The 26,258-nt window shown below is 31.5% G+C and overlaps 4 protein-coding genes across 4 annotated transcripts; 3 read left to right on the top strand and 1 right to left on the bottom strand.

The window, feature by feature from the left end:
* Positions 1–3,808: 3,808 nt before the first annotated feature.
* LOC149889387 (uncharacterized) lies at positions 3,809–4,840 on the top strand. Its single transcript, XM_090085106.1, has one exon. It carries the CDS (start codon positions 3,809–3,811, stop codon positions 4,838–4,840), a length of 1,032 nt encoding a protein of 343 aa, XP_089941232.1.
* Positions 4,841–14,476: 9,636 nt separating this feature from the next.
* LOC149889388 (uncharacterized) lies at positions 14,477–26,258 on the bottom strand. Its single transcript, XM_090085971.1, has 3 exons — positions 25,679–26,258; positions 17,703–17,822; positions 14,477–14,756 (listed from the first exon to the last, which is right to left on the bottom strand). Exons 1-3 carry the CDS (start codon positions 25,971–25,973, stop codon positions 14,704–14,706), a joined length of 468 nt encoding a protein of 155 aa, XP_089942097.1. The 5' UTR covers positions 25,974–26,258; the 3' UTR covers positions 14,477–14,703.
* Positions 21,081–23,026, top strand: LOC149889389 (uncharacterized). The gene has a single exon (XM_090086282.1). The coding sequence runs from the start codon at positions 21,407–21,409 to the stop codon at positions 23,024–23,026; it is 1,620 nt and encodes a 539-aa protein (XP_089942408.1). The 5' UTR covers positions 21,081–21,406.
* Positions 23,288–24,042, top strand: LOC145180700 (uncharacterized). The gene is made up of 2 exons (XM_080055633.2): positions 23,288–23,340; positions 23,574–24,042. Exons 1-2 carry the CDS (start codon positions 23,303–23,305, stop codon positions 24,040–24,042), a joined length of 507 nt encoding a protein of 168 aa, XP_079911759.2. The 5' UTR covers positions 23,288–23,302.

Raw genomic sequence — 26,258 nt, forward strand, 5'->3', positions numbered from 1 at the left:
CTTTTCATCGTCAGGACTGGAAGATTTTTACTTTTCGTCATGGAATGGATTAAATGTGACTTCTTTTAACAACAAATCGACTGGGCTTCTGTATCAATCCACTTCATCCATCGGCTCTACATCAACCATTTCTTTTTACAGAAATTTTGGAGAAGCAGATTCTATGCCTACTGTCGCAGCTGGTAGAAGACTCGTTGTCACGCTCAACTCTGGTGATGCACAAGTCGGTCAATCTGGAAGCTTTAACCTTCTTCTAGGACAAGTCTATTATTACGCTTAATGTACAGATGAAAAAAATTTTTGAAAATGACTTAAATAAAAAATCTTAAGATATAAAAAATGAGTTATAGACAGCGTGCGATGATAGAACGACTAACTGCAATGTATGAAAGGACAGAGCCTCCAACGCCGGAAGAAATGGGTAGTCTTTTAATAGAAGAGATAGAATTGATAGAAAGAGATGAATTTACTGATGAAATAGAAAAAATTTATAGAAAAGTTGAAGAAAGACAAAGAGAAATGAATTGCAGACAGCGTGCGATGATAGAACGACTAACTGCAATGTATGAAAGGACAGAGCCTCCAACGTTGGAAGAAATGGATAGTCTTGAAAAAGATGAGTCAGAATTGATAGAAAGAGATGAATTTACTGATGAAATAGAAAAAATTTATAGAAAAGTTGAAGAAAGATATTCTTCTACCCTAAGTCTAAGCGATGATGAAGAGGAAGAAGAAATGAGTTACAGACAGCGTGCGATAATAGAACGAATAAATGCAATGGATGAAAACGTAACTTGTGAAGATCTGGATAGTCTTGAAAAAGATGTGTTAGAATTACAAAGAATAGGTGAATTAACTGATGATATACTTGAAATGTTTGAAGATTTAAATGATTATAGATATAGTAATTATAGATATAGGTATAATCGTTACGATAGTGATGATGAAAGCGATGATGAAACGTATGAGAGTATAAGGTATTTGTGGAATGGGTATGAAAGCGAAGAAGAAATTGATGATGAAAGCGTAGAATACATTGATGAGGAGGAGGAAGAAAGAAATAGATTAAAGATTAAAGCATTGCGTAAAGGTTTTCATAAGGATAAACATAGAGTGTGCGCTTCTGCTGCTTAAACATTTAGATTTTTAATTCTTTTTGAAGAATTGAAAATTCAAGATGGAGGTTGTTGATATGTATGGAATAAAATGATGTATAAAAAATAATTTTTTTGTAATAAAATGGAAACTCAATATAAAAAATTTTTTCATTATGATCGAAAGACATGTAATAAATCATTTCTTTTTTTCGACATGTATTTGAAGCACCTACCCTCAAAAGTAGGAACTAGATATGAAATATTTGCTCAAAAAGACATTACACTAAATAAACTGAGTCATCAGAAAATAACTTTTATGTTTGGAATAAAACTTAAAAGCGGATTAGCTTAAGTGAATTTGAGGGAAAGCCTAAAATCAAAACTGGATTATTTCGGTCACAGCATGATGATATCAGAGTCTGTGGATAATGTGATCATGGAGATTTTAAATAACAGCAAGTCAGATGTCATTATTAAAAAAGGGGAAAGTTTATGCTTTGTCAATTTCATTAATGAGTGAAAAAAAATATTTTTTTAATAAAAATGGAATACAATTACGATGCTAAATCTAAAATTTATCCAGTTCTTCCAACAGCTCCTGCAGATGAAGGACACAATTACCGTCTTCAGAAAATAAGTGAAATCCAAAAAGAGATGGACAACGAGAGGAAAAAGAGAGTACATTTGAGCAAAAAGTACCATCGCGCTTTCAGAATCATTTCTTTTGTAGACACTACGTTGCAAGCAGGTGGTGTTGCACTTGGAGTTGTTGGAATTGGAACTTTGAGCACCATCGCTGCTGCTCCTATTGCGATTGCGTGTGAAGGTGCGGCTATTGGAATGGGGTTTTTATCCATTGTAGGAGGACAAGTCAACAAAAAACTAGCATTAAAAGCGGAGAAGCATGAAAAGATCAAAGTGTTGGCAGAGTCGAAATTGAACACCATCAACAGTCACATTTCAAAAGCTTTAGTAGACAACGTTGTGAGCGATTCAGAGTATGAATTGATTTTAGACGAGCTTCAAAAGTTTAAGAGCCTGATGAAAGAAATAAGAACTAAAACAAAAATCAACATTGACGAGATAACCAAAGAGTCGTTGATCCAAAAAGGAAGAGAAGACGCGATAAAAGCGTTCAATAATATGTTTAAGAAATCGTAGATTTCCATGGATTTAAATAGTATAAAAAACTAATTTAAAAATCACAGATAAGTTTGTGTTTTACGTTTTTTTTCTTGTGTTTTAAAAAATGTCCTTTTTTAAAATACTAGACCCTAACAAGAGGGATGAAATTGTGAGAGAATTTGTTGAAAGAAGAAAAAGAATATATCAAGATAGTTTGAATGAGAATATTTATGATTCTAATCTTCAGACTGATTTGAGCAAGCTTTACAAGCCTCTGATTGAAAGCAATGAAAAGATGCAAAACGAACTAAAGAGCATCGCATACAAAGAGGCTGAAAACACTCCACTGGCTTTGACTTATCCAGAAAGCGAGCCGTCGCCAATTAAAAGAATGAATTTAGGAGGTATTGCGAGTTACTACATGGCTAAATATGCATCGAAAAAAGAATTATGCGATAGAGTTTTTGGAATTCACGCAGAAGGTGGAAAATTGCATATCGGTAAAGAAGAAGAAACCATCGATGAAAACGACGTCATTATTGGTGGAGAAAAATACGTCACGATTATAAAGCCTATTTGGGAAAAATTAATGATGAATAAAAAGGGTAAAAAAGGTCATGGCGTTATTATTCTTCCGAGCGATCCAAATGCTCTTGTGGAAAAGCTCAACTTGAGTATCGCTGCATGGCATGCTGGAAATAAAGAGTCGAGAAATGTGGCTGTTTCCATTTGCGATGAGCTGTTGAGACAGAATAGGATTAATAAAGACGAGTACAAGGCTATGATCGCGTATATCGATATGAAATAAAAAAAATCTATGGAAATAAAAATGATCGTTTATAGAAATAGATATGTTAAGAAGCATATTGTGGGTGGAAGTGGAATAATTGACACGCTTAAGAATTTCTTGAGAAGAGCAGCAGCTTCAAGCGCTTCAAGAGCAGCATCTACTTTGGCTAATAAAATTGCAAAAACCGAACTGGGAAGAGAAGCAATCATGGCTACTAAATCTGCAGGAAAAGAGCTAGCTTCTACAGCCATTTCCACTGCTAGAGATGTGGCTATTGATAAAGGTAAAAAGACCATTGAGAAATTGTATTCCAAGACTGGAACTCCAAAACCACATGAAGCTGCAAAGAATGATCTCAGCCTTAAAAGCAAAGAAATTATTTCAAGCATTGTTAAGAGAGCAGCACCGATTATAGATGAATATTCTATGCTTGGATCAGGATTGTCGAAGAACAAAGCGATTAGAATACAAGACCTGGTAAAAGGAAATGGGCTTTTGATTGCATGAGTCAAAGAAAATTTTTTTTCTTTGATGTATAAAAATGGCAAATTCCGATGTTTTAAATTTTACAGAAGAGATTATTGTTGATGAAGAAATTGAGAGATTTGAGTTTCATGAATACGAACCAGTGAATAAGAATCTAAACGTTGATGGAGAAATAAGAATCAATATTGAGCAGCAAGATTTGTTCACGCTTCCATCTGAGGCTTACCTTTTGGTTGAAGGAAGACTTTTAAAAGCGGATGGAACTTCTTACGTTGATGCAGACGTCGTTACTTTGGTTAACAACGGTATCATGCACATGTTCAGTCAGATTTCTTATCAGTTGTCGAATCAAGAGGTGGAGACCATTTACGAACCTGGACAAGCTACCACCATGATTGGGTACCTCAAATATCCAGTAGAGTTTCAAATTTCAGAGGGTATGAACCAGCTGTGGCAAAGAGACATAACAGCTTTAGCAGATCTTGTCAACAACACTGGATTTAAGCAAAGACAAAATTACATCATTGCACAGACTGAAGAAAAAGGAACGTTTTCGTTCTGCATTCCTTTAAAGCACATTTTTGGATTTTGCGACGATTACGATAAAGTGCTATATGGATTTAAGCATACACTTGCTCTTGTGAGAAAGAGCGATAGTGATGCTATTTTTAGATCAGCTGCAACAGCTGCAGGAAAAGTGGATTTGACTAAATTGTCTTTGTTTATGCCTCATGTCACACCCTCTGTCGTAACTAGCAACAATCTTTACAAAATCATTGAATCAAAAGTAGATGTTCCATTTTCGTTCAGATCTAGACAATGCGATACCATCGCTGTTCCTGTGTCAAACAACTTTAGTTGGAGGTTAAGCGCAAGATCTGCTAGTGAAAGACCGAGGTATGTCATTGTTGGATTCCAAACCAATAAATCTGGAAGTCAAGAATTAAATCCTTCAGTCTTTGATCACTGCGACTTGAAAAACATATATGTCACCTTAAACAGTGAAAGGTATCCTGCTGTTGATTACAATTTAGACTTTAATAACAACAAATACTCAAGAGCTTATAGAGACGCATCTAAGTTTGACAATAGACTTTATGGGACAAACGAAATTATAGCTCAACCCAATTTGTCTGCCTTAAATTATAGATACATTTGCCCTCTTTTTGTTTTTGATGTAAGCAAGCAGGCCGAGAGGTTAAAAACTTCAGTGATAGATGTGCAAATAAAAGCTACATTTAACGCAAACGTTCCTGCAAACACTCAAGCCTTTGCTGTCCTCATTTCCGATAAATTGCTTAGGATTAAATCAGATGGAAGCAGAATGAATATTGTTTATTGATGTCCTTCAAAATAATATTTTTTTAATAAAAAATGAGATATACGAAAAAGGATTTGAAAAAATTACTGAAAGAAAACGGAATTTCCAAAACGTCAAACAATAAAATGTCGTTAATGATGCTTGCGGTTGAAAACAACTTGATTGATAAAAACGAATGGATTAAAGACGTGAAGGAAGATCGACCTGTGGGTAGACCGAAAAAGGATCTAAATCGGTTACAAGAAGAATAAAATGAAACAGTTTTTTCCGTTTTTTCTAGAATGTAGTATAAAAGAGACTGACGCAAATAAAAAAAGACATCTTGAGCTTCTTGCATTTGGAAAAACAGGTGTTTTTCGTGAATCTGTTTACGTCGCTGAAAAGGGAGATTTTAATATTCCAAAAGAGTACAGTGATGAAGAGAGAGATAAGCTTTACAGACTTTTATGGAGTGGTGAGACAGAATTTTCACGAATGGAAAAGAAAATCAAAGAGCATCTCAGTACTTGGAAAAGTTTGGCTAAAGAAGAAAAGCTAAGAATGATTGACAAGTATGTGTTTGGTTTAGATTGCGATTTCGAGGAGAAAAAAAAGATTTCTGGAAATCTGAAAAGCGCAATTTTAAATCATTCACTCGGTTCCAAAGACATTGTGTATGAAAACTTTAAAATACTTTGGATCCATGAAAATCACAAGTGATTTTTAAAATACTTCGTATCCATGGAAATTCTTTGAATTTTTAAGATTCTTCAGATGTCAGAAATGAAAAAAATCGAATTTGATTTAAATAAGATCTTAGCATAATAAAAGATGCCTTACACAAGAAAGCTTTTGAAAAATTTGCTAAAAGAAAATGGTGTTTCCAAAACGTCTGACAATAAAATGTCGCTCATGATGCTTGCGGTTGAAAACAACTTGATTAGTAAAGATGCATTTTTGGAAAACTCGAAAGAGGCGAGACCTGTTAGAAGACCTAGAAAAAATGAGAAAAAAGAAAAGAAACCTCTTGATCCTAAATATGCGAGACTATGTTTAATTAGAAATAATCCTTTAGGTTTGAGAATAACTCATGTTGATACTGGTGAGGTGGTGGAATACAAGTCTGCTTATGAATCGAAGAAAAAGACGGGACATGGCTGGCAGTACTTTGCGAGACGAAATGGAAAAGTAGATGATGGATACAAGTATGAGATTTTTTAGCGCGATAAGTTTTTAAATTCTTTTATATATTGAATTTAAAAATTTGAAAATGATATAAATAAAAATCTTGTGTTAATAAAATGGAAAACAAAACGGTGAAAGAATTAAAAGAAATTGCTAAAGGGCAAAAAATAAAAGGGTATTATAAAATGAGAAAGGAGGAACTTATAATGGCTTTGCAGCCTGCTTCTACTCGTAGACGAACGACTGAGGCAAGACCGTTGCCTGCTCCGAAACCATTGTTCATTCCACCAAGACCTGCTGTTGTAAAACCTCCTATTGCTCCGAAACCAATTCATTTGCAAAGACAGATTCTTGATGAACCTGTTTCAGATTTAACACCTGTCATAACACCAAAACCAGTCATTCCACCAAGACCTTAATTTTTTTCAAGTCTGACGGCAGTTGCAAAAATTGTGGCGTCCTATGTTGCAACTAAGTTTAATGATATTAAAGAATGGATAGAACCTTACGTTCCTGAAGTAGTCAAGAAGAATGTAAGCGAATCAGTGGAACAAATCGATAAAAAGATAAAGTCTATCAAATCACTTGTATTAAAAACAGTGTATAAACATCCAGCGTCAAAACCATTTACAGTAAAGTTTAAAATGACTGAACATTCAGCAGAGCATGCTGTGAGACAATTTTCTTACACACCTTCTTCTCGATACCAAGACATTGCATCCTTTTTTAATTTGGTGAGAGAGTCTGCCATTCAAACCATGGAAGGAGAAAGGAATACAAAGGTAAGAATTGTTTTAGCGTGTGAATTGAAATCTGTAAGCATCATCACTGGTGAAGAAGTGACTCGGGAAGCAACCTTTTCATCAAGATCAGAGATTATTCTAGCGGCTACAGATGTAAGAACGCTCATGGGTGAAATGGAAGAAAAAGTCTTGGAAAGTAACACCAAATACAATGCGTTGGGATCTAATTGCATCCTATCAAAGATTTTAAGAATGGACATTAACTTTACTGATTACGAACCTCTCAGCGGTTCTTCCTACATGGAGTTGTCTCCTATCTTAAAAAATAAAAAGGCGGTTATCAACATGGAAAACAAGGACAATCAATGCTTTAAATGGGCAGTCACTCGAGCTTTGAATATGAAAAATATGCATAACGGAAGAATTGATGAAGAATTGATTCTAAAATCAGAAGAGCTTCATTGGGATGGAATAGAATTTCCTGTGAAGGTGTCTCAAGTCGAAAAGTTTGAGAAAAATAATCCCGACATCAGCGTGAACGTCTTTTGGTATGAAAATGAAACACCTTACCCTTTGCAAATATCTAAATTTATAGATCGAAAGCACTGTGTTGACTTGATGTACATTTCAAACGAGGACAATAACCATTACTGTCTCATTAAAAGTTTGAGTCGATTTATGTCTAAGCAAACAACAAAAACAAAAAGAAAACAACATTATTGCCGAAATTGCTTGCAAGGTTATGACCAGGAAGAAAAGCTTCAACAGCATCAACCTTATTGCTATGATAACACATCAGTAAGAATTGAACTTCCTAAAGAAGGAACAACCGTTCAGTTTAAAAACTACAAGAGATCCATGAGAGTTCCGTATGTTGTATATGCAGACTTTGAAAGTTTCATCAAACCTATCAACACTTGCACACCGAATTTGAAAGAGTCATACACCGAACAACATCAAAAGCACGTTCCAAGCTCCTTCTGCTATTACATCAAATGCTTTGACGAAAGTCTTTATAAAGATAAACCTTTTACATACATAGCAGAAAGCGATGAGGATGACGTAGCTCAAAAATTTATAACCAGTCTTGAAGCTGATCTTATAAAGATTTTCGACAAGATTGATATAGTAAAAAAGAAAGTGGAAACTGATGAGGATAAAAAGAATTTTGAGGATGCAACCCTATGTCACATTTGCGAAAAAGACTTTGGTAGTGATAAAGTCTCAGACCATTGCCCTTTGACCGGAAAGTATCGTGGAGCTGCTCATAAGAAATGTAGTTCAAGTTATAAAATTCCAAAATTCATACCAGTCATTTTCCATAATTTATCTGGCTATGACAGCCATTTGTTCATCAAGAAATTTGGTGGAAGACTCAATTGCATACCTAACAATGAAGAAAAATATATCAGCTTCTCTAAACAAATCAAAGTGAGAGAATTTACTAATAAGAAAGGTAGACGTAAGGAAGTATGGAAAGAATTGAGGTTTATTGACAGCTTCAGATTCATGTCAAGCTCACTAAAAGATTTAACTGACAACCTTGTTAAAGATTTGTGTGAGGAGAGCTCAAAATTAGATCCAAAAACATGCAAAAAGGACTGTATGGTTAAGAAAGGTAAAAAATGCAAATGTAAAGACAATTGTGAAGATTGCGCTCATAGAAGATCTAAAAAAGGAGACATCATGTGCAAAAACTTAAATTTGCTATTCAGCGGAGCAAAACGAGATTTGCTATTAAGAAAAGGCATTTACCCTTACGAATGGGTGGACTCGATTGAAAAGTTTTCCGAAACGCAATTGCCTCCTATCGAAGCCTTTTACTCTAAACTGAATGATGAGGAAATAAGCTCTGAAGATTATGCACACGCGCAAAAGGCTTATGACGTGTTTCAATGCAGAATCTTTAGAGATTATCACGAGCTGTATAACGTCTCTGATGTACTGATGCTTGCAGATGTCTTTGAAAATTTCAGAGACACTTGCTTGAAACATTACGGTCTTGACCCTCCTTGGTATTATACTTCCCCCGGTTTGGCTTGGGACGCCATGTTAAAGAAAACTAAAATTAACTTGGAATTGTTAACTGATATTGATATGCTCACTATGATAGAAAAAGGTATACGTGGTGGAATCAGCATGATCTCCAATCGACTTGGAACTGCTAATAACAAATACATGGGTGATTATGATCCTTCACAACCATCGAAATTTATTCAGTATTTAGACGCTAACAATTTATATGGATGGGCTATGTGCAAACCTCTTCCTGTTAGAGGATTCAGATGGATGACTGAGGATGAACTCTCCAATTGCAAATCCATGCCTTGCTTTCTCGAAGTCGATTTAACCTATCCTAAAGAGCTTCACGATTTACACAACGACTATCCTTTAGCTCCTGAAAGACTAACCATTGGAAAAGTATACAAGCTTGTTCCCAATTTAAACAACAAAGAAAAATACGTCATTCACCATGAAAACCTAAAACTTTATGAACGAATGGGATTAGTCATCACAAAAATTCATCGTAGCATCACCTTTGAAGAAAAACCTTTTATGAAAAAATACATTGACCTCAACACTGGATTAAGAGCAAAAGCTGAAAACGAGTTTGAAAAGGATTTTTTTAAGCTCATGAACAACTCCATGTTTGGAAAAACAATGGAGAATATTCGAAAGCATGTTGATGTTAGGCTTGTCACCACGAGAAAAGAAGTCTTACAATTATCCAAAAAACCTAATTATGAGAAAAATACCATTTTTGATGAAAACCTAATCGCAGTTCACATGAAGAAAATAAAACTCTTTTACAACAAGCCTGTTTACTTGGGAATGAGTGTCCTAGACATAAGCAAAACTCTCATGTTTGAACACCACTATGACTACATGAAGCCTAAATACGGCGATCGTGCGAAATTACTCATGACCGACACTGACTCTCTCATTTACGAAATAGAAACGGATGATTTTTATCAAGACATTGCTGGTGATCTAGAAAACAAATTTGACACGAGCGACTTTCCTAAAGATCATCCTGCCATTCAAAACGCTGAGTTCAAAGTAGGCTTAAATAAAAAAATTATCGGAATGTTCAAGGACGAGGCTGCTGGCAAACAAATTAAAGAGTTTGTAGGACTTAGACCTAAACTCTACTCTTACTACATCCCTGAAGAAATAGATCAAAAAGAACACAAAAAATGCAAAGGAGTAAAAAAGAAAGTTGTTGAAAAACACATCACTCATCAAGACTATAAAGACTGCTTAATAAATAACAAAGAAAAGCTTACAACCATGAACGTCATACGATCTCATCATCATGATATCTACACCGAAGAAATCAACAAAGTCGCACTCAGCGCTAACGATGACAAAAGACACATCTTACAAGACGGCATTCACACGCTAGCCCTCGGACACTACAAACTAAAAACTTGTTTTAACTTTATGGACTATGATAAACTATTCAGCTCTGATGATGACAAAAGACACATTTTACAAGATAACATTACGATACGCATTGAACCTTGTTTTAATTTTATGGACTATGATAAACTCTTCGGATATGATTAACCCATACACGACTCTGAACCAAAAACATTGATCGATTCATATTGAAAAAAAATACACAACAACATCTTGCATGCTAGGCGTAAGTATAGGAAAAGTATCAATGGCTCAGAATCTAATAACAATTCACATTAAAACATAACACCATCTTGGATTCCTTAAGTATAGGAAAAGTATCAATGGCTCAGAATCCGCTTTTTCTAGTAGTCATGTTTATGAAAATCGTTTAAAAGACGGTCATCTTGAATGATACAATTTATTGTGGTTTCATCTATTTTATCTTTGTTCTGCATCCCAAATGATTTATCTTGTACAAGTAATTTTTTTGGAGAAAAGTAAAGGTACTCAGATTTTTTATGAACATGAAAAATATGTTTTCGCTGATTTGATTCAGGCCCAAATACAAGGTTTCCAATCTCCGGGCACATCAAACAAACATACTTATTAGTGTTGGCAACAAATGAAAATAGGGTCTTAATAAGCAATGCTTTTATTTTATAGACTGATTTTATAACTTGATCATTGTCGGTATCAGAGTTCGAACCTACAGCACTAGGGCTGCAAATCCTGGCTCGTGTTCGTGAACGGCTTGGTGATCGGCTCGACAAGAGCTTGTTCATGTTCGGCTCAAATGGTAAACGAGCCGGGCTTGAACAAAAAATTAGGCTCGTTTATTAAACGAGCCGAGCTTGAACATCATAGGCTCGTTCAAATAGGCTCGATTAAAGCTCGAATATATATATATATATATATATATATATATATATATATATATATATATATATATATATATATATATATATATATATATATATTATATTATAATAATATATATGTAATAAATAAAATTGTGATATTACATATATTAGTATATAATAAAAATATAGTGTTAGTGTAATCATATGAGATATGACCCATATAACTCTTATTACACTAAATAATTGATTAATATAAACAATTTAATTACGTGAGGCTGCTAATGACTATTGTCATTTGCCAACAGGCCCAATATGTTTTAGACCATTTTTAATGGATTTAAGAGTGTAAAAATTATGCAAAACAGAAAAGTAAATGTATAAAACTTTTTTTCAAACTCTTTTTACAAAAATTTTGTTGAAGGAGCTATTTTTTAACTTGTAGAGAGGTATTTTTTCAAGTTGCACAACTAAATGTTTCGTGATAATATATTGAATGTTTGTTTATTTACTCTGCTATTTAATCAGGTAGAGTCGTGAATTATTGTTTTTGTTAAAAACTTGTATTTACTAAATCTAGAACTATAAATTAGTGCTCAACAGATTTTTTTTTAACTTTGAAAATTAAGGTTCTAATTATGTTTTTATGTAGCATGATATCTCTTTTCAAATTCCAATTATTTTTTATATTTAATTATCTAGATTCATTCTCATGCAAGTTTATTGTAAAATTTCAGATTTTCAGCGCACTTTTGAGGTTCAACTTCAAAAGAATTAGAGGAAGGCTTTTTATCTTGTTTCATCCATTATGTTTGTGAGAGTTTACATTATGTTTGAACTTTGAACATTAAGTTTGAACATTGAACTATTAGATTTAACTTTTATTTTGAACTATTAGATTTGTGGGATCTTATTTCATTATGTTGTTTATTTGCATGTTTAATAGACTGTAGAATTGTTTATGTTGTTTGTTGATTTGGACTTGCATTATTTACAGACGAGCCTTTAACGAACAATTTTTTTTACTAAACGAGCTTTAAACTAACAGGTTACAATAATTATTTCGAGTTTTAAACCAGTCGAGCTCGAGCAACATGTAAAACGAGCCGAGCCCAAGCAATACTAATCCTTAACGAGCCGAGCTCGAACAAAGAACCCCATGTTCGAAACGAGCTCGAGCCGAGCCTGAACACTCTTAATATGTAAACGAGCCAAGCCGAGCCCTGGCAAGCTTGGCTCGTTCGGCTCGATTTACAGGCCTATACAGCACAAACAATAGTTTATAGAAATATATTTTAAGTATCAACGCAAATTAAAAACTGATACAAATACATGACTGTACAGCAAGTATTTACTCTAGGTCATTTACTTTCTTTGACCTTTCTGTTTTCATTCGCAAGTTCATCTTAATATTTAAGTAAAATTTACAAACATACCTGAATATCTAATATTGTCACCTGATAGACCTCTTGCTTCAACAGTTGGTGTGTTTATTTCATACAAACATTTCTGGCAATGTATGTTTTTAAAGTCTTGCGTTCCAAAAAAAGGTCTTTTTGATAATATTCTTTTTTTGTCATTTTTTCCAGTCATTTTTGTCCAAAAAATTAAACAAAATTAATTTGGTACTCGCCTTGTATATTAGAAGTCTCAGATTCAAATCGTTAATAAAAAGATTGCTTATAAAGGTATTGTAGTACGCCCATGTGGCATCAAGTTACATATACCCTATTTCTGTAACATGATCTGATAGAAAAAGCTGATGGCATCATTAAAATGTACGACCCTTAATTTTTCTAGAAAAGGTCTGATATGTTAGGGTTTTATATGTTCATGAAATGAAAATTGAAGAAATATAAAATTCTTTATGTACTTTTTTCTGTTTAGGAATGTTCAATTTAAATAAATTTAAAAAAAATTATTAAATGGAATAAAAGAAATCCGCGTGCGATGTTACAAAAATTGCGATAAAATTTTTTACGATATACGAAATACGATAACAACTTTTATGTACGATAAAGTTTTTCTTACACATAATAAACCATAAATTGCCACAGACTTTCATACTTATACATATTTTTTAAATTTTTGTTTGTAAGTTATGCAAATAAAAAATCTTGCGATACCGCTGATTTAGAGGAATAAATACGGTAACTGACTTATTTGGTTTTAAAGTTCAAATACCGGTATTTATTATTAGACGTCACTTGATTATGGATTTAAATAACGTTGTTTATCGATTAATTGAATTTATTTAGAATTGGTTCAAATAAAATCTCATTTCGATCAATCGATTTACCATTTCGATTAATCGATTTAAAAGTTTTTGCATGATAACATTTATATGCTTCTAGGCATGATTTTGGTTTGGTTCAGATCATAACAAAACAAACAACGATTCAAAGTTTCCTTATTTTAACAAGGTCAGGCTTCTTTTGACTGACTAGTAGATACTTCAATTTCACTTTAAATCAAATTTATTGCTTTTCTCAAGTAAATGGCCTTTTAAGACATCAACAGGGCTAATCCATCTGGTTTTGGAGCCCAGGATTAGATTGATTTCGTGCTCGTGTTAGCTAACAACATGTTTCTGAAGACTTAGATTGTTAAGTGATTGCTAGGTGATTTTCTAACAACATCTAGAAACAAATCTCACCTTTTTGACGACGTGTTTGTGTATGTCGTTGAAGACTAAATTTTTAGCTTATTATCACGTCAAATATCCTTCATCCTCGAACTCAAAGGTCTTCTTCAGCACTCAGCTTTTCCATTTACAATATTAATTTCAATATCAAGATGAAACTCGTTGAGCGTTTGTCTCAACCAACTCAATCGCTTTCTCAGAGGGTAAGGATCCTTTGATTGTAATCATTTTGTTAAAAGCTCCTTACCCTATAAGAATAACAATACTTTAATCTATATACTAATAATTGCTTATAATCGCCGTAATAATCGCTTTACTAATACAAATTATCGTTTTAAATGCGATACTCGTAAATGATTAATTTACGCGCTCTACTTTCGATGAAATGTTAAATTCACTTATAGTTTTAGCAACAAACTAAAGTGGTTTATTTTTGAAAACTACAAGGCTTTCAGCTACCTCTTAAGAGTATATAAGTTGTAACTCTTATTTTGATGAGTCGATTTCTAATCGATTTCCTACCAAATTTTTTTCGAGTTTTGACTTATAACTATTTATACGTTTCCAAAAAAAAAAAAAAAAAAAAAAAAAAATTATTTACGCGGTTTTTCATTTTAAAGATGTTAAAAAAAAAACAAATATTTTTTAAAAAAAATGGTATCTTCAATTAATTAAATACCTTTACACTTTATAAATGCACATATAAATTCAAGAAAACAAAATATTTTCTTTTAAATAATCAATTAAAAAACCAACCATCAAAGGTTTTTTAAAAAGAATATAGTCTATAAATTTTAGTCTAAGCTCTTTAAGTCTATAGCTGAACTAACTCTAGTATGCGGTGAAAAAATCGAAGATGTTAACACATTATTCTGTTTTTAATAACTCATAAAAATTGAGATAGAACTGATATGAAAAACTCTAGATATGATAAACTCTAGCTTTAAGTGTTAGTAAGATAGAAATATAGATATAAATATTCATTGAAAATTTCCTTTTTTTTCTCTTTTTTAAATGTTGGTAAAACAAAATAAAATATAAAAACTGAAAATGCTATAAAATATAAAAAATTCAACTGATACATAGCGGGATGTCCTCAACACCTTCGCTACTCCCTTGTGATCCTGGTAAACATAGAAAACACAACTACTTTGAAACATACTTTGAAACATTAAAAAATTTTTTTTTTTTTACTTATAACTACCACGCTTTTTTAACAGCAAGCAAAATGGCCACCAAAAGAAAAAACATTTAGATATGGGCTAATAACATGGTTCATTTTGAAAAGTCTAAACTGAAGAAAAACACTCTTTATACTGAGACAAACAATTTATTACATGAATTGGTCAGAATTGCAAACTTAATTACTGTTCTTCAAAGATTTTGATATATAAAAAGAAGAGGCTGTGTACATTAGATTTAAAATTATTGCTGAAAAATAGATTGCAATCTGGGCCATATTGAATATATAATTCACAATTCAGTTAAAACAAAGGTGCAAAATTTTGTTTCAAATTGTTAGAAATAAAACATTAAAATCCAATAAGGAAACGAATGGTTTGAAAAGAATATTTATTTTAACTAATGAGAGAGGATATTGCCAAGTATAGGAAATCAGAAATTTTATAAAGCAATGGAGGAAAGGGTTATGTAATAAACCAAACTAAATAAGTTTGTCCATCAAAAACTAGAAAACGGACTGAAACTATGCCTCAAAAGAACTTGCAAATACATCAGATTCTTTAAGTGATGATGATAACAGTTCACCCTTTGATAAAAAGAAAAGAGTAACAGCCTACTCTTGCTGCTGTTTCATCAGTAAAAATAAAGTAAATCTAAACATCAAAGTAAAAAGAAGTGTCAACAGTTATCAAAACAATGCATTAAAGTCCCAACTCCATTTGGGATTTTCAGAAGTGTTATGAGTCAAGCAGACATAGTAAAACAAAGTTTAAAAAACACTTTTGAAGAAAAGTCTTTGGCCCTTCATTTTGACAGGAAAAGAATTGATGGAAAAGAAATACAAGTTGTGATTCTAAAAAACTGTGAAAAAGAAATCAAATTAGAAGTTTTGTTATTACCGATGGCAAAGCCAAAAGTATATTTAACAGCATTTAAGGTTTGCTGAATGACTATGATTTGTGGGATGCCATCAGAGTGATCATTTATGATACAACTGCAGTAAATACAGGATTTAAAGGGAATGTATTGGGATGGCAACTAAGCAACTTTGGTTTTTTAGTCATAAAAAGCATGCTTTATATTTTTAATGACCAGTTAATCTTAATGTTCTTTGGTTTTTTTCATTTGATACAAGACATATTGAGGTACTTTAGAAACAAGTGGTGCACGAGTACTTGTGTACATGTCACCTGTACATCAATTTTAAAATAGAGTGCAAAAATGAACATTTTCGGCACATTTTGCTGAAGTTGATGATTATGAAATCAAGGTTATGGTTGAAGATGATTGCTGTATAACTGTTTAAAAGATTGCAGAGAGATTAAATGTATCTCACACAACTACTGAAAAGCACTTGAAAAATCTTGGACTTGTTAAGAAGCTCAATGTTTGATTACCTCATGATTTGAAAGAGATTCACTTGACACAACAAATCAATATTTGTGATATGCACCTTAAGCACAATGAAACTAACCCTTTCTAGAAGGGAATCATTACTGGTAAAGAAAAATGGGTTACCTACAGCAACATCATTCAAAAACGACCATTGTGCAAGCACGATGATCTTTTTGAATGTTGCTGTAGGCAACCCATTCAAAAACCACAAACGACATTAAAAACTGAATTGCATCAAAAAAAGATCATGCGTCAATATGGTATGATTACAAAGGTGTTGTGTATTTTGAGCTGCTTCTGAGGAACCAAACAATCAATTCTGAGGTGTAGTGTCAACAACTAATGAATCTGGATGAATCAATCAAGGAAAAACAACCAGAACAGGCAAATTGGAAAGGATAATGCAAGACTTCACACATTTTTAGCAACCCATGGAAATTATTGGAGCTTGGTTAGGAAGTGATGCCACATCCTCATACAGCTCTAATCTGGCACCATCTGATTACCATTTATTTTGAAGTTTACAGAATTTTTTGAATGTAAATTGTTCACAGATGATGATGACCTTAAATCACATGTGGTTCAGTTTTTTGTTGATAAGAACTAGAAGTTCAACAAGCATAGAATCATGAAGTTGCAAAAAAGATGGCAAAAGGTCATTGAACAAAATGGAAAATATATAATTGATTTAAGATTATTCTTTGGATTGAAATACAGGAGTTTGTTTCCTACTATAAAACCAAAATTACTTAGTTGCAAACCCATTAGCAGCTTTTCTGAATCGAATATTCATTACAAAAAGGGTTGCTTATTCCACAATATATTGGTTGTCAGCACCATGTGCTAGATCAAACTTTGAGACATGTAGTGGATTCCATTTTAAAAGGTAAACCTATATCTCCAAACATAAACTATTGATAATTGATGAATTAGAGATGGGTTGCACTCAATTGGTATATGAACTTTAACAGCCTTCATCTGAGAAGTCTATTCCATCTATAGCATAGCGTAATGAACTTTTTTTTGTGGAAACTTGGACATTACTAAAAATATTATGTGACACATGGAAATTTTCCAAAGATGTACTTTAAGATCCTGCCTCACCTGAATAATGCCAGGTGCAACTCCTGGTTTATCAACAAAAGGTTCCTACTCCACAAAGATTTATGAAAATGAAGTACTAATACAAGCTATTAAATTTTATCAAGCAGTCTTAATGGATATATGCATTACAAATAATTTCTGAACTACATTTTTTTTAGTTATGGAAGTCTTTTTTTTTAAACAAAATCACAAATGAATATCATTTATTGAGAACTATATTAAATCCTCTCTTTAGTAAAGCATGGCCAAACAGCTTTACAAACACGTATACAAACTCAACATAATTTGCATGTTAATAATATTGCAAAAAAAAAAAAAAAAAGTAACAAAAAAATATAAAATATGATCTTAAAGTATGGTTTTTTGAAATATAAAATCAAAAAACTTACCAGAGGATTTCTTAGATTTTCTTTTCCAAAATTTATAAGCAATTCCACTTAAGAGAACAAAAATCACAAAGGTAAGGAAGCTACTGATACTTATGAATTTAACATTTAATCTTTTATAGTCTAAAAAAGAAAGAATGAAATTAGATTATCATAACTATATCAACAACAAAACACTGTAGGAAGCAGATAATTATGAATATGTAAAGGTGGGCCAAAATTTGAAGAGTTTTTTTCTAGGCCCCAATATTTATGATTAACAACCTCGTAAATTTAATAAAATAAAATTTTGAAAAATTCTCCTAAAAGGGGATACTAACTTTATGTAAAATTTTATCAAGGACACAATAGAAACTTTAAGAAGCAGCTGTAAAGAAGTTTATGCAAAAAAATGATATGTGTCAAGAATAATTCTTCTGTTTATAAAATAAACATTTTTATGAATGCTTAACATAAAACAAATAAATTGACAATAAACAGAAATATTATCTTGCACATTCAATACAGATGATCCAAGAATGTTATTGGTTGACTAAGTGAAAAGGCAAAAACTGCAAAATGCTCTGCTAAATTTGAATGTCTAACAATTGAAATCTTTTTCCTTTTAAGAAACCTTATACAAATTAATCATAAAGAGGTCAAATAAAAAATTTAGGCCAGTTGATATTTAAAAGTTAAAGTTATTACAATAATACTTTAAAATAAAGTGTAATAATATTTCAGCAATGTCTTTTATTCCAAGCATATTAGATTGGTTTAAATCACTCTTTTAAAGAGCAATTTTCAGAAGTCATCACCTCAAATTAATTTTTTTCAAATTAATTTTAATAGTCAAATTATCATAACATTTAACTGTGTTAAATAGTTATGATAATTTACCTTATATTTGATAAGGATTTTAAATCAAGTGGAGGGTTTAAAAAACCCTCCTTTTGATTTAAAATCCTATCTAAGATATGTTTATCATAGTCATGCTAGATTTTCAAAAATTCAGGAAGCAGAGCAATTCCAACTTATTTTGAATAAACAACACTCTGCAATACACAACCAAAATCAAAAGCAAAAATAAAACTTTGAACTTCCTCGATGTAACAATAATGAACACCATCAAAGATAATTACCAGTTTAAAGTTTACAGGAAACAAGCCATAATGAATATTCAAATTAAACCTTGCTGAAATCAAAAATTTTAAGTGCAATACTTAGAGGTTATATTCACAGAGCTTACTCCGTATGCAGTGATTCACAAGCCAACTGGCAAGTATTGCAAACCAAATTACTAAAAAACGGTCCATATAGAACAATAAAATTCAGAATATGACCCCCTCCATACAGTATCATTACTGCAGATACCATCGCTGTCCCCAAAATTAAGGAAAATATTTAGAAAAGTTGGATATATAGAAGTTCTTAAATCTAATTCTCATTTAAGATCACTGCTAACATGTAAAAACAAATCTAAGTTACCACACACTAGCCAACCTGGAACTTATTTAATTAAACATAACTATTTAAAAAAATATGTTGGCAAAACAAAGTTGCAAATTAGAACTTGAACTCAACAACATCAAAAAAGCTTAAGCGAGGGCAGACATTATCAGTCTGCAATAGCCATGCATAGTAAGTCATGTTCAGAAGAAATTAACTGGGAGAGAACTAAAACTCTTAAAATAAAGAGAAAATAATTTGATTGAAGATCATTAAGGCCCTTGAGATACAGAGGCACCAATGTTCCCCTCTAAATAACAGTATTAATCTTGAAAATGGCCAATTTGTTAAAACTAAATTTTGGAAATCATTTTTCACATTTTTACATTTGGATGATAAAGAAAGAAGTCATTTAACTGCTGATGCCATTTAAATTTAAACTGTTTTTTAACTTAAAAAAATTTTACAAGCTGATGATGCTGATAACCAAATCCAGCGAAAACTTCTTTTGTATTGTCTAAATGCAAAAAATAATTTGCATTTAGACAATACTGATTAGTCAATACTATATATATATATATATATATATATATATATATATATATATATATATATATATATATATATATATATATATATATATATATATATATATATATATATATATATATATATGGGTCAAATCATTATATTTCAACCAATGGCCTGTGGGGTACCATCTCTGATTTTCCTGATTTTTACATATCATTATCTACACAATGTAAATAGGTTAAATATGCAATTTCAGAGTTCCAAGTGCAACGGTTTAGAAATTATAGCCTTACAAACACTCTCAGGTAGCCCCCCTCAGTTCCTCGAATGGTAAAAATAGACAACTTTAAGGCCTTATAACTTTTTTCTAACTTTCAACAAGTGGCTCATTTTTTCTAGAACTATTTTCTAGATAGTTTTGTCTTACAAATAATGATTTTTATTAGCTTGTATCATGTTAGAAAAAAACTACAGCCTCCTCAACTTTGGAAAAATTCTGAAAAATGCTAAAAAAAGGCAAAATGAAGTTAACCGTAGTATTTTTCTATTCATCAACAAGTCCTTACATGTTAGTTTTCTGATTAGCTACAATTGTCTGCAACAAGTGGGCAAAATATAAGCAGCTTGTTACATTTTAGAAATCAGTTTTATCTAAGAATATATAGTCCACTTGACTAAAAAGTCCCATTTTCAGCCATTTGGGGATAGCTCGTAAGTTTTTCTAACACTTTGTATTGATCTGATATTAACAGCAAATAAGACCATTAGATCTAACTATATAAAAATGTAAACATCACAAACTTGTCATGTTCACAACAAAAATGGCAGCATTTTTTAGTAACCCTATTTTTCAATTATCAGGGTTGAATAGCGTTATTGGAAACCAGTGCCCCTCCAACTTGCCTCCCGGCCCATGTGAGAGATATAACCTATCATAAGTCATTTCCTTAAAAAAAAAAGATATGGTTGGTTACTTTCTCCCTGATCTGGACTTTATACTGGATAGGAGCACAACTAAAGCGGTAATAACTATATAGACCCTGCATTATTGTTCAAAGGTAATACTCAAAAAAAAATTTAGTTAATCATAAAATTGCAATTTAATCTTTATTATGTTGACTTTTTTACAGTTGATTGAATTGCTAATAATTCAAGGCAAAAGTAGGACAGTGGGTTCATACATTACTGGCAATAAGAAGTAGAACAAGACTAATCAAGCCATTATAACATTGATTTTATGTTTTGTTTAAATAAATGAATTTTTTTTACAAAGCATGAGTTTCAATTTTATTATTTAATTTTAAGTATTTATCTAAAAATCCAATGATTCTATATAATATAACCTTTTGCAAATGTAAATATGTAAGCATTCATAACTCAAAATTACTTACCTTGATATTTTTCTGTTTAATAAACTTTGTTTTTAATTGTTGGATCTTATGTATGTATGTATGTATGTATGTATGTATGTATGTATGTATGTATGTATGTATGTATGTATGTATGTATGTATGTATGTATGTATGTATGTATGTATGTATGTATGTATGTATGTATGTATGTATGTATGTATGTATGTATGTATGTATGTATGTATGTATGTATGTATGTATGTATGTATGTATGTATGTATGTATGTATGTAGAATCAATTCATTATTGAACCTACTTCTCCTATATAATTTCATATAAATTTATACAGAAGAAGGTTCAATAATATTTCATCTTGATTAAACTTATTAGATAAACATGAATACTTGTTCTATTGGTATTGAACTAAAGTTAGATTGTCATAGAAATACATACTGCAGTCAGTCTGAAATTTTAGAAATGTTAAATGAAGATAAATACCTGCTGACCTTAAGAACTGGAATAAAAAATATTCATCTGCATACAATTTGCACTCACCACAGGTTACAATTTATTAATAACTATTCAACATACCATAAATCATGTTGTGACCCTTTCTCAATTCATTCAAAGATTGTTAAAGGAAACCTGACAACCGTCACTCTGGAGCATAATCAACTGAACTATAATTTAATTCCTGGGAAAAAGATATGTTTTGGTTGTGTAAGAAAAATCAAGAGTGTTGAAGAAGTTGACAAGAGACATGACCCAGATTATATATCACCAGATAACTCTGTCATCCAAATTGATACTTTAAATCCTTGTCTTATTAAATTTGGTGTGTCTCCTATTAAAAGATCATCCAGCATGAGTATGCTACAAATAGACAATAAAATAAAAAAGAAAGTTAAGTTGCTAAATGAATCTTTGAATGCATCTGAACAAGATGAACTACAAATTAGTATGCTCAAAAGTTCCTCTTTAGATTTCATTGTAGAACAGCTTAAACAAAAGTTTCATAATGAGATCAATATTTCACAAAAAATAAAATTGCTCACTTTAGTTCCATTCCATTGGACTATTCAGGAAACAATAAATGAATTTAAAACAACACAATATATGGTGAAGCAAGCAAGAGCTTTGCAGGATGTTAAAGGAATCCTTGGTGAGAGACCAACAGACATAAAAAATCCTAAAAAATTGACTACTAAAGTTGTAAATCAAATTGTCAACTTTTATGAGGATGCTAGTAACAGCAGGTTATTGCCAGGAGCAAAGGATTACATTAGCATAAAGACAGTTGATGTTAGACAGCACATTCAAAAGCGACTCATACTATGCAATCTTTCAGAACTTTACCAGAAATGGTTAGAAGAATCAAAATCCAATGGTATAGTAAAGGTGGGACTGACATCATTTGCTCTTTTAAGGCCACAACATTGTATTATTGCAGGAAAATCTGGCACGCACACAGTCTGTGTTTGTATTGACCATCAAAATCCAAATCTTATGGTTAAATCATTAAAAAATGAATTAAAGTCAAAAGATCTGATGGCCTTAGCTGTATGTTCAATAGAAAATAAACCATGTATGTTTCATGAGTGTGAGAAGTGTCCTGGAAAAGACAGAATTGAAAAAAAGTTAAATGAACTGTTAGGGGATTCAGCAAATGAAATAACTTATAAGCAATGGTTGAAAACTGATAGATGCTCCTTAGAAACTATAGTTAAAAGTCCTGATGAGTTTCTAGAAGAGTTAACAGACAAGTTATATAACCTCACAAAACATCATTATGTCAGCAAATCCCAAACATGTTTTTTAAAGCAGCTCAAAGAAAACATGAAGCCAAATGAATGTATTATACAAATGGATTTTGCTGAAAATTTTTCATTTATTATACAAGATGAAGTTCAGTCATCTTATTTTTCCAAAAATCAAGCAACTCTCCATCCATTTGTCATATATGTGCGATCTTTAAATGGAAACCAATCACCAAAAAGCAAATGTTACCTATTCTAAACAAACTGTTTTCAGCCCTTGATATGATGCTTTTGAAATTGGATACAAAATAGATAATCATTAACTGAATAGGTTTTTTTCTTATTGCATTTTAGGTTTAATTTGAAAAACCTGTGTTTTCATGAAAAAGACTATGGACTAAAAGCAGATTGGCATTTTTTCGGGACTGCACATGGAAAAAGTGCATGCAATGGAATAGGTGGTACAGTGAAAAGAGTTATTCATAACCTATCCCTTCAAAGGCCAATTGACAATCAAATTTTGACGCTGAGGGACATGTTTTTAGTTGCTAAAGAAATAGTTAAAAACATCAGGTATATATCATGCTATTGTCAAAGTGTATCTACATTTGGGTTATGGTATTTTTTCAAATAATTGATGTCTAGTATCCTATATCATAATAGGCTTTTACCCAAAAATAATGAAAGTAACATATGAATGTTTAGTTATAAAAAGTCAATTAGTAAAGAAAAGGATTCCTTAAAACAAGACCTTACTAAATACATATTTGGAAAAAGTATTATGATTTATGTTAACTTTTTTTCAGATTTATCTACATTTCTGAAACCGAAACAGCTGCTATTACAAGTGAAGTGCTTGCTAAACGATTTGAGAATGTTCCTGCTATCAAAGGAACTCGCTCATATCATTACTTTTCACCTCAATCATGCTGTTTAAAAGCTTATGTAACATCAATGAGCAGTACATTTGACTCTTTTCACATGCTGGAAGATACTTGCGTTAATACACAAAAATCAATGAATACTGATATTAATATTAATGATTGGGTATTAGTGAATTATTTCGGTGAATTCTTTCCTGGCAAGATAACTGATCTTAAAGGTGACACAGTTTGTGTTAGCTGCTTACAAAAAGCAGGCAATTATTTCAAGTATCCAACAACCACAGATATGCATTGGTATCCAGTTAGTGACATTATTGCCACATTACATGAGCCTGAGCTCAAAAACACTAGAGGGTTTTACTCTTATCTTATTAAAAAAAAGATGAAATGAATTATCATATATAATTGTTTTCAACTACATTATTATGTATTGCCATTATTAAGGGAGTATACAAGAATTTTGAAAAAAAAGATAAATATACTTTTGACATAAATAACAATGTTGGGCTAGAAATGGTTTTTATAGCAATTATATAGAATTCTTTAAAACAATTTACAGATAGTGGGTTACATCTCTCACATGGGCCAGAAGGCAAGTTGGAGGGGCACTGGTTTCCAATAACGCTATTCAACCCTGATAATTGAAAAATAGGGTTACTAAAAAATGCTGCCATTTTTGTTGTGAACATGACAAGTTTGTGATGTTTACATTTTTATATAGTTAGATCTAATGGTCTTATTTGCTGTTAATATCAGATCAATACAAAGTGTTAGAAAAACTTACGAGCTATCCCCAAATGGCTGAAAATGGGACTTTTTAGTCAAGTGGACTATATATTCTTAGATAAAACTGATTTCTAAAATGTAACAAGCTGCTTATATTTTGCCCACTTGTTGCAGACAATTGTAGCTAATCAGAAAACTAACATGTAAGGACTTGTTGATGAATAGAAAAATACTACGGTTAACTTCATTTTGCCTTTTTTTAGCATTTTTCAGAATTTTTCCAAAGTTGAGGAGGCTGTAGTTTTTTTCTAACATGATACAAGCTAATAAAAATCATTATTTGTAAGACAAAACTATCTAGAAAATAGTTCTAGAAAAAATGAGCCACTTGTTGAAAGTTAGAAAAAAGTTATAAGGCCTTAAAGTTGTCTATTTTTACCATTCGAGGAACTGAGGGGGGCTACCTGAGAGTGTTTGTAAGGCTATAATTTCTAAACCGTTGCACTTGGAACTCTGAAATTGCATATTTAACCTATTTACATTGTGTAGATAATGATATGTAAAAATCAGGAAAATCAGAGATGGTACCCCACAGGCCATTGGTTGAAATATAATGATTTGACCCATATATATATATGAAGGAATGATCACACTTGGATTTAAATGAGACTAGGTAATTGCAAAATTAATATATTTTAACTGCTCAAAACTTTGGCTGAATTTTTGTCACCAGAGGTTAATCTAGTAGAAAAGAAAACACTAGATCTGAGAATAAGTATAGCTTAACAAATTGATAGCAAGAAGAAAGATTTAAAAGTTAATTTCATGCACCCTCATGGTCCTACAAAAATGTTTACATGACCACTTACTGATGATATTATCATTAGATCAGAGGGTTAGCATAAGAGCATTATGTTCATCTAAGTTTTAAGAAAAACCTGTACTTGATATGCATTGTAATGTGACATATGAAAATTCATTTTTTTTTAATTTGAAGTAAAGGGATCTGTAAAAAAATTTTTATGGGCTGACACTCAACACATTGTTTTCTCACCCATTCACAACATGAAATATGAGAATTCTTATAAAAATGTTTTGACCAAATAACAGGACATCTTAACATATGTGTGTGTATATATATATATATATATATATATATATATATATATATATATATATATATATATATATATATATATATATATATATATATATATATATATATATATATATATATATATATATATTATTTACAACTATATGAACTCTTTAGTAGTTAATGCATAATTAAATAGAAATACCTCGTGTCTTTGTAATTGATAAGTAATTGATTTCATCCAAGTAATCTTTGCTTACCAACTCGCAGCAGCATTTTTCGCAGCCCACATAGGAGATTATTTTGAACTCAAAGATTGAACACGAGCAAGAGTCACTGCATGAGATATTTCCTGCAGGAGTAATGATAATGCTATTTAATTTATCATCTTTACCGCACTTTGTTTTCTCAGCTTTTATCAGTTGAGAATCTGTGAAGTAAATTTTCACGCAGCATAATAGCATCATAAAACAGGTGATTTCTGTTCTTAATTCATACATGATCCTGATGAGGCAGTTAAAAGTAGACAGTTAAAAGTATTTGCTGAGTTTTCAATTTCAATATAAAATTTCGTAATCTTTTTTTTTTGTCGTCAAAAGATGCATTGACGTAATAGATAAAATGTAGCCAGAGAAGTGAATGGAAATATTAAAAAGCTAAGTTTTTGTTTTTAACACTTAATCATTCATGTTTCATCATACACTATTCCACCTAGGACACTATAAAGTTGTCATTTAGTAATTTTGATTAAAATGTTCCTGTCAATCAGTATTCTTTATACCGCT

This window comes from Hydra viridissima, unplaced genomic scaffold, assembly GCF_058129835.1.
Source record: "Hydra viridissima isolate aposymbiotic clone 2 unplaced genomic scaffold, HvirCarnegie_v1 scaffold_4, whole genome shotgun sequence".
Classification (NCBI taxonomy): domain Eukaryota; kingdom Metazoa; phylum Cnidaria; class Hydrozoa; order Anthoathecata; family Hydridae; genus Hydra; species Hydra viridissima.

What these genes read in the sequence shown, in the direction of transcription:
- LOC149889388 (XM_090085971.1), bottom strand. Translation starts at nt 25,973, where the DNA reads ATGTATGAATTAAGAACAGAAATCACCTGTTTTATGATGCTATTATGC. An exon ending in ATCAATTACAAAGACACGAG is followed by an intron (nt 17,823 to 25,678) that starts GTATTTCTATTT and finishes TTTCTTTTTTAG; the next exon opens with ACTATAAAAGATTAAATGTT. An exon ending in AAAATCTAAGAAATCCTCTG is followed by an intron (nt 14,757 to 17,702) that starts GTAAGTTTTTTG and finishes TATGTTTACCAG; the next exon opens with GATCACAAGGGAGTAGCGAA.
- LOC145180700 (XM_080055633.2), top strand. Translation starts at nt 23,303, where the DNA reads ATGTTTTTAGTTGCTAAAGAAATAGTTAAAAACATCAG. An exon ending in GAAATAGTTAAAAACATCAG is followed by an intron (nt 23,341 to 23,573) that starts GTATATATCATG and finishes ACTTTTTTTCAG; the next exon opens with ATTTATCTACATTTCTGAAA.
- LOC149889389 (XM_090086282.1), top strand. Translation starts at nt 21,407, where the DNA reads ATGAATACTTGTTCTATTGGTATTGAACTAAAGTTAGATTGTCATAGA.
- LOC149889387 (XM_090085106.1), top strand. Translation starts at nt 3,809, where the DNA reads ATGCACATGTTCAGTCAGATTTCTTATCAGTTGTCGAATCAAGAGGTG.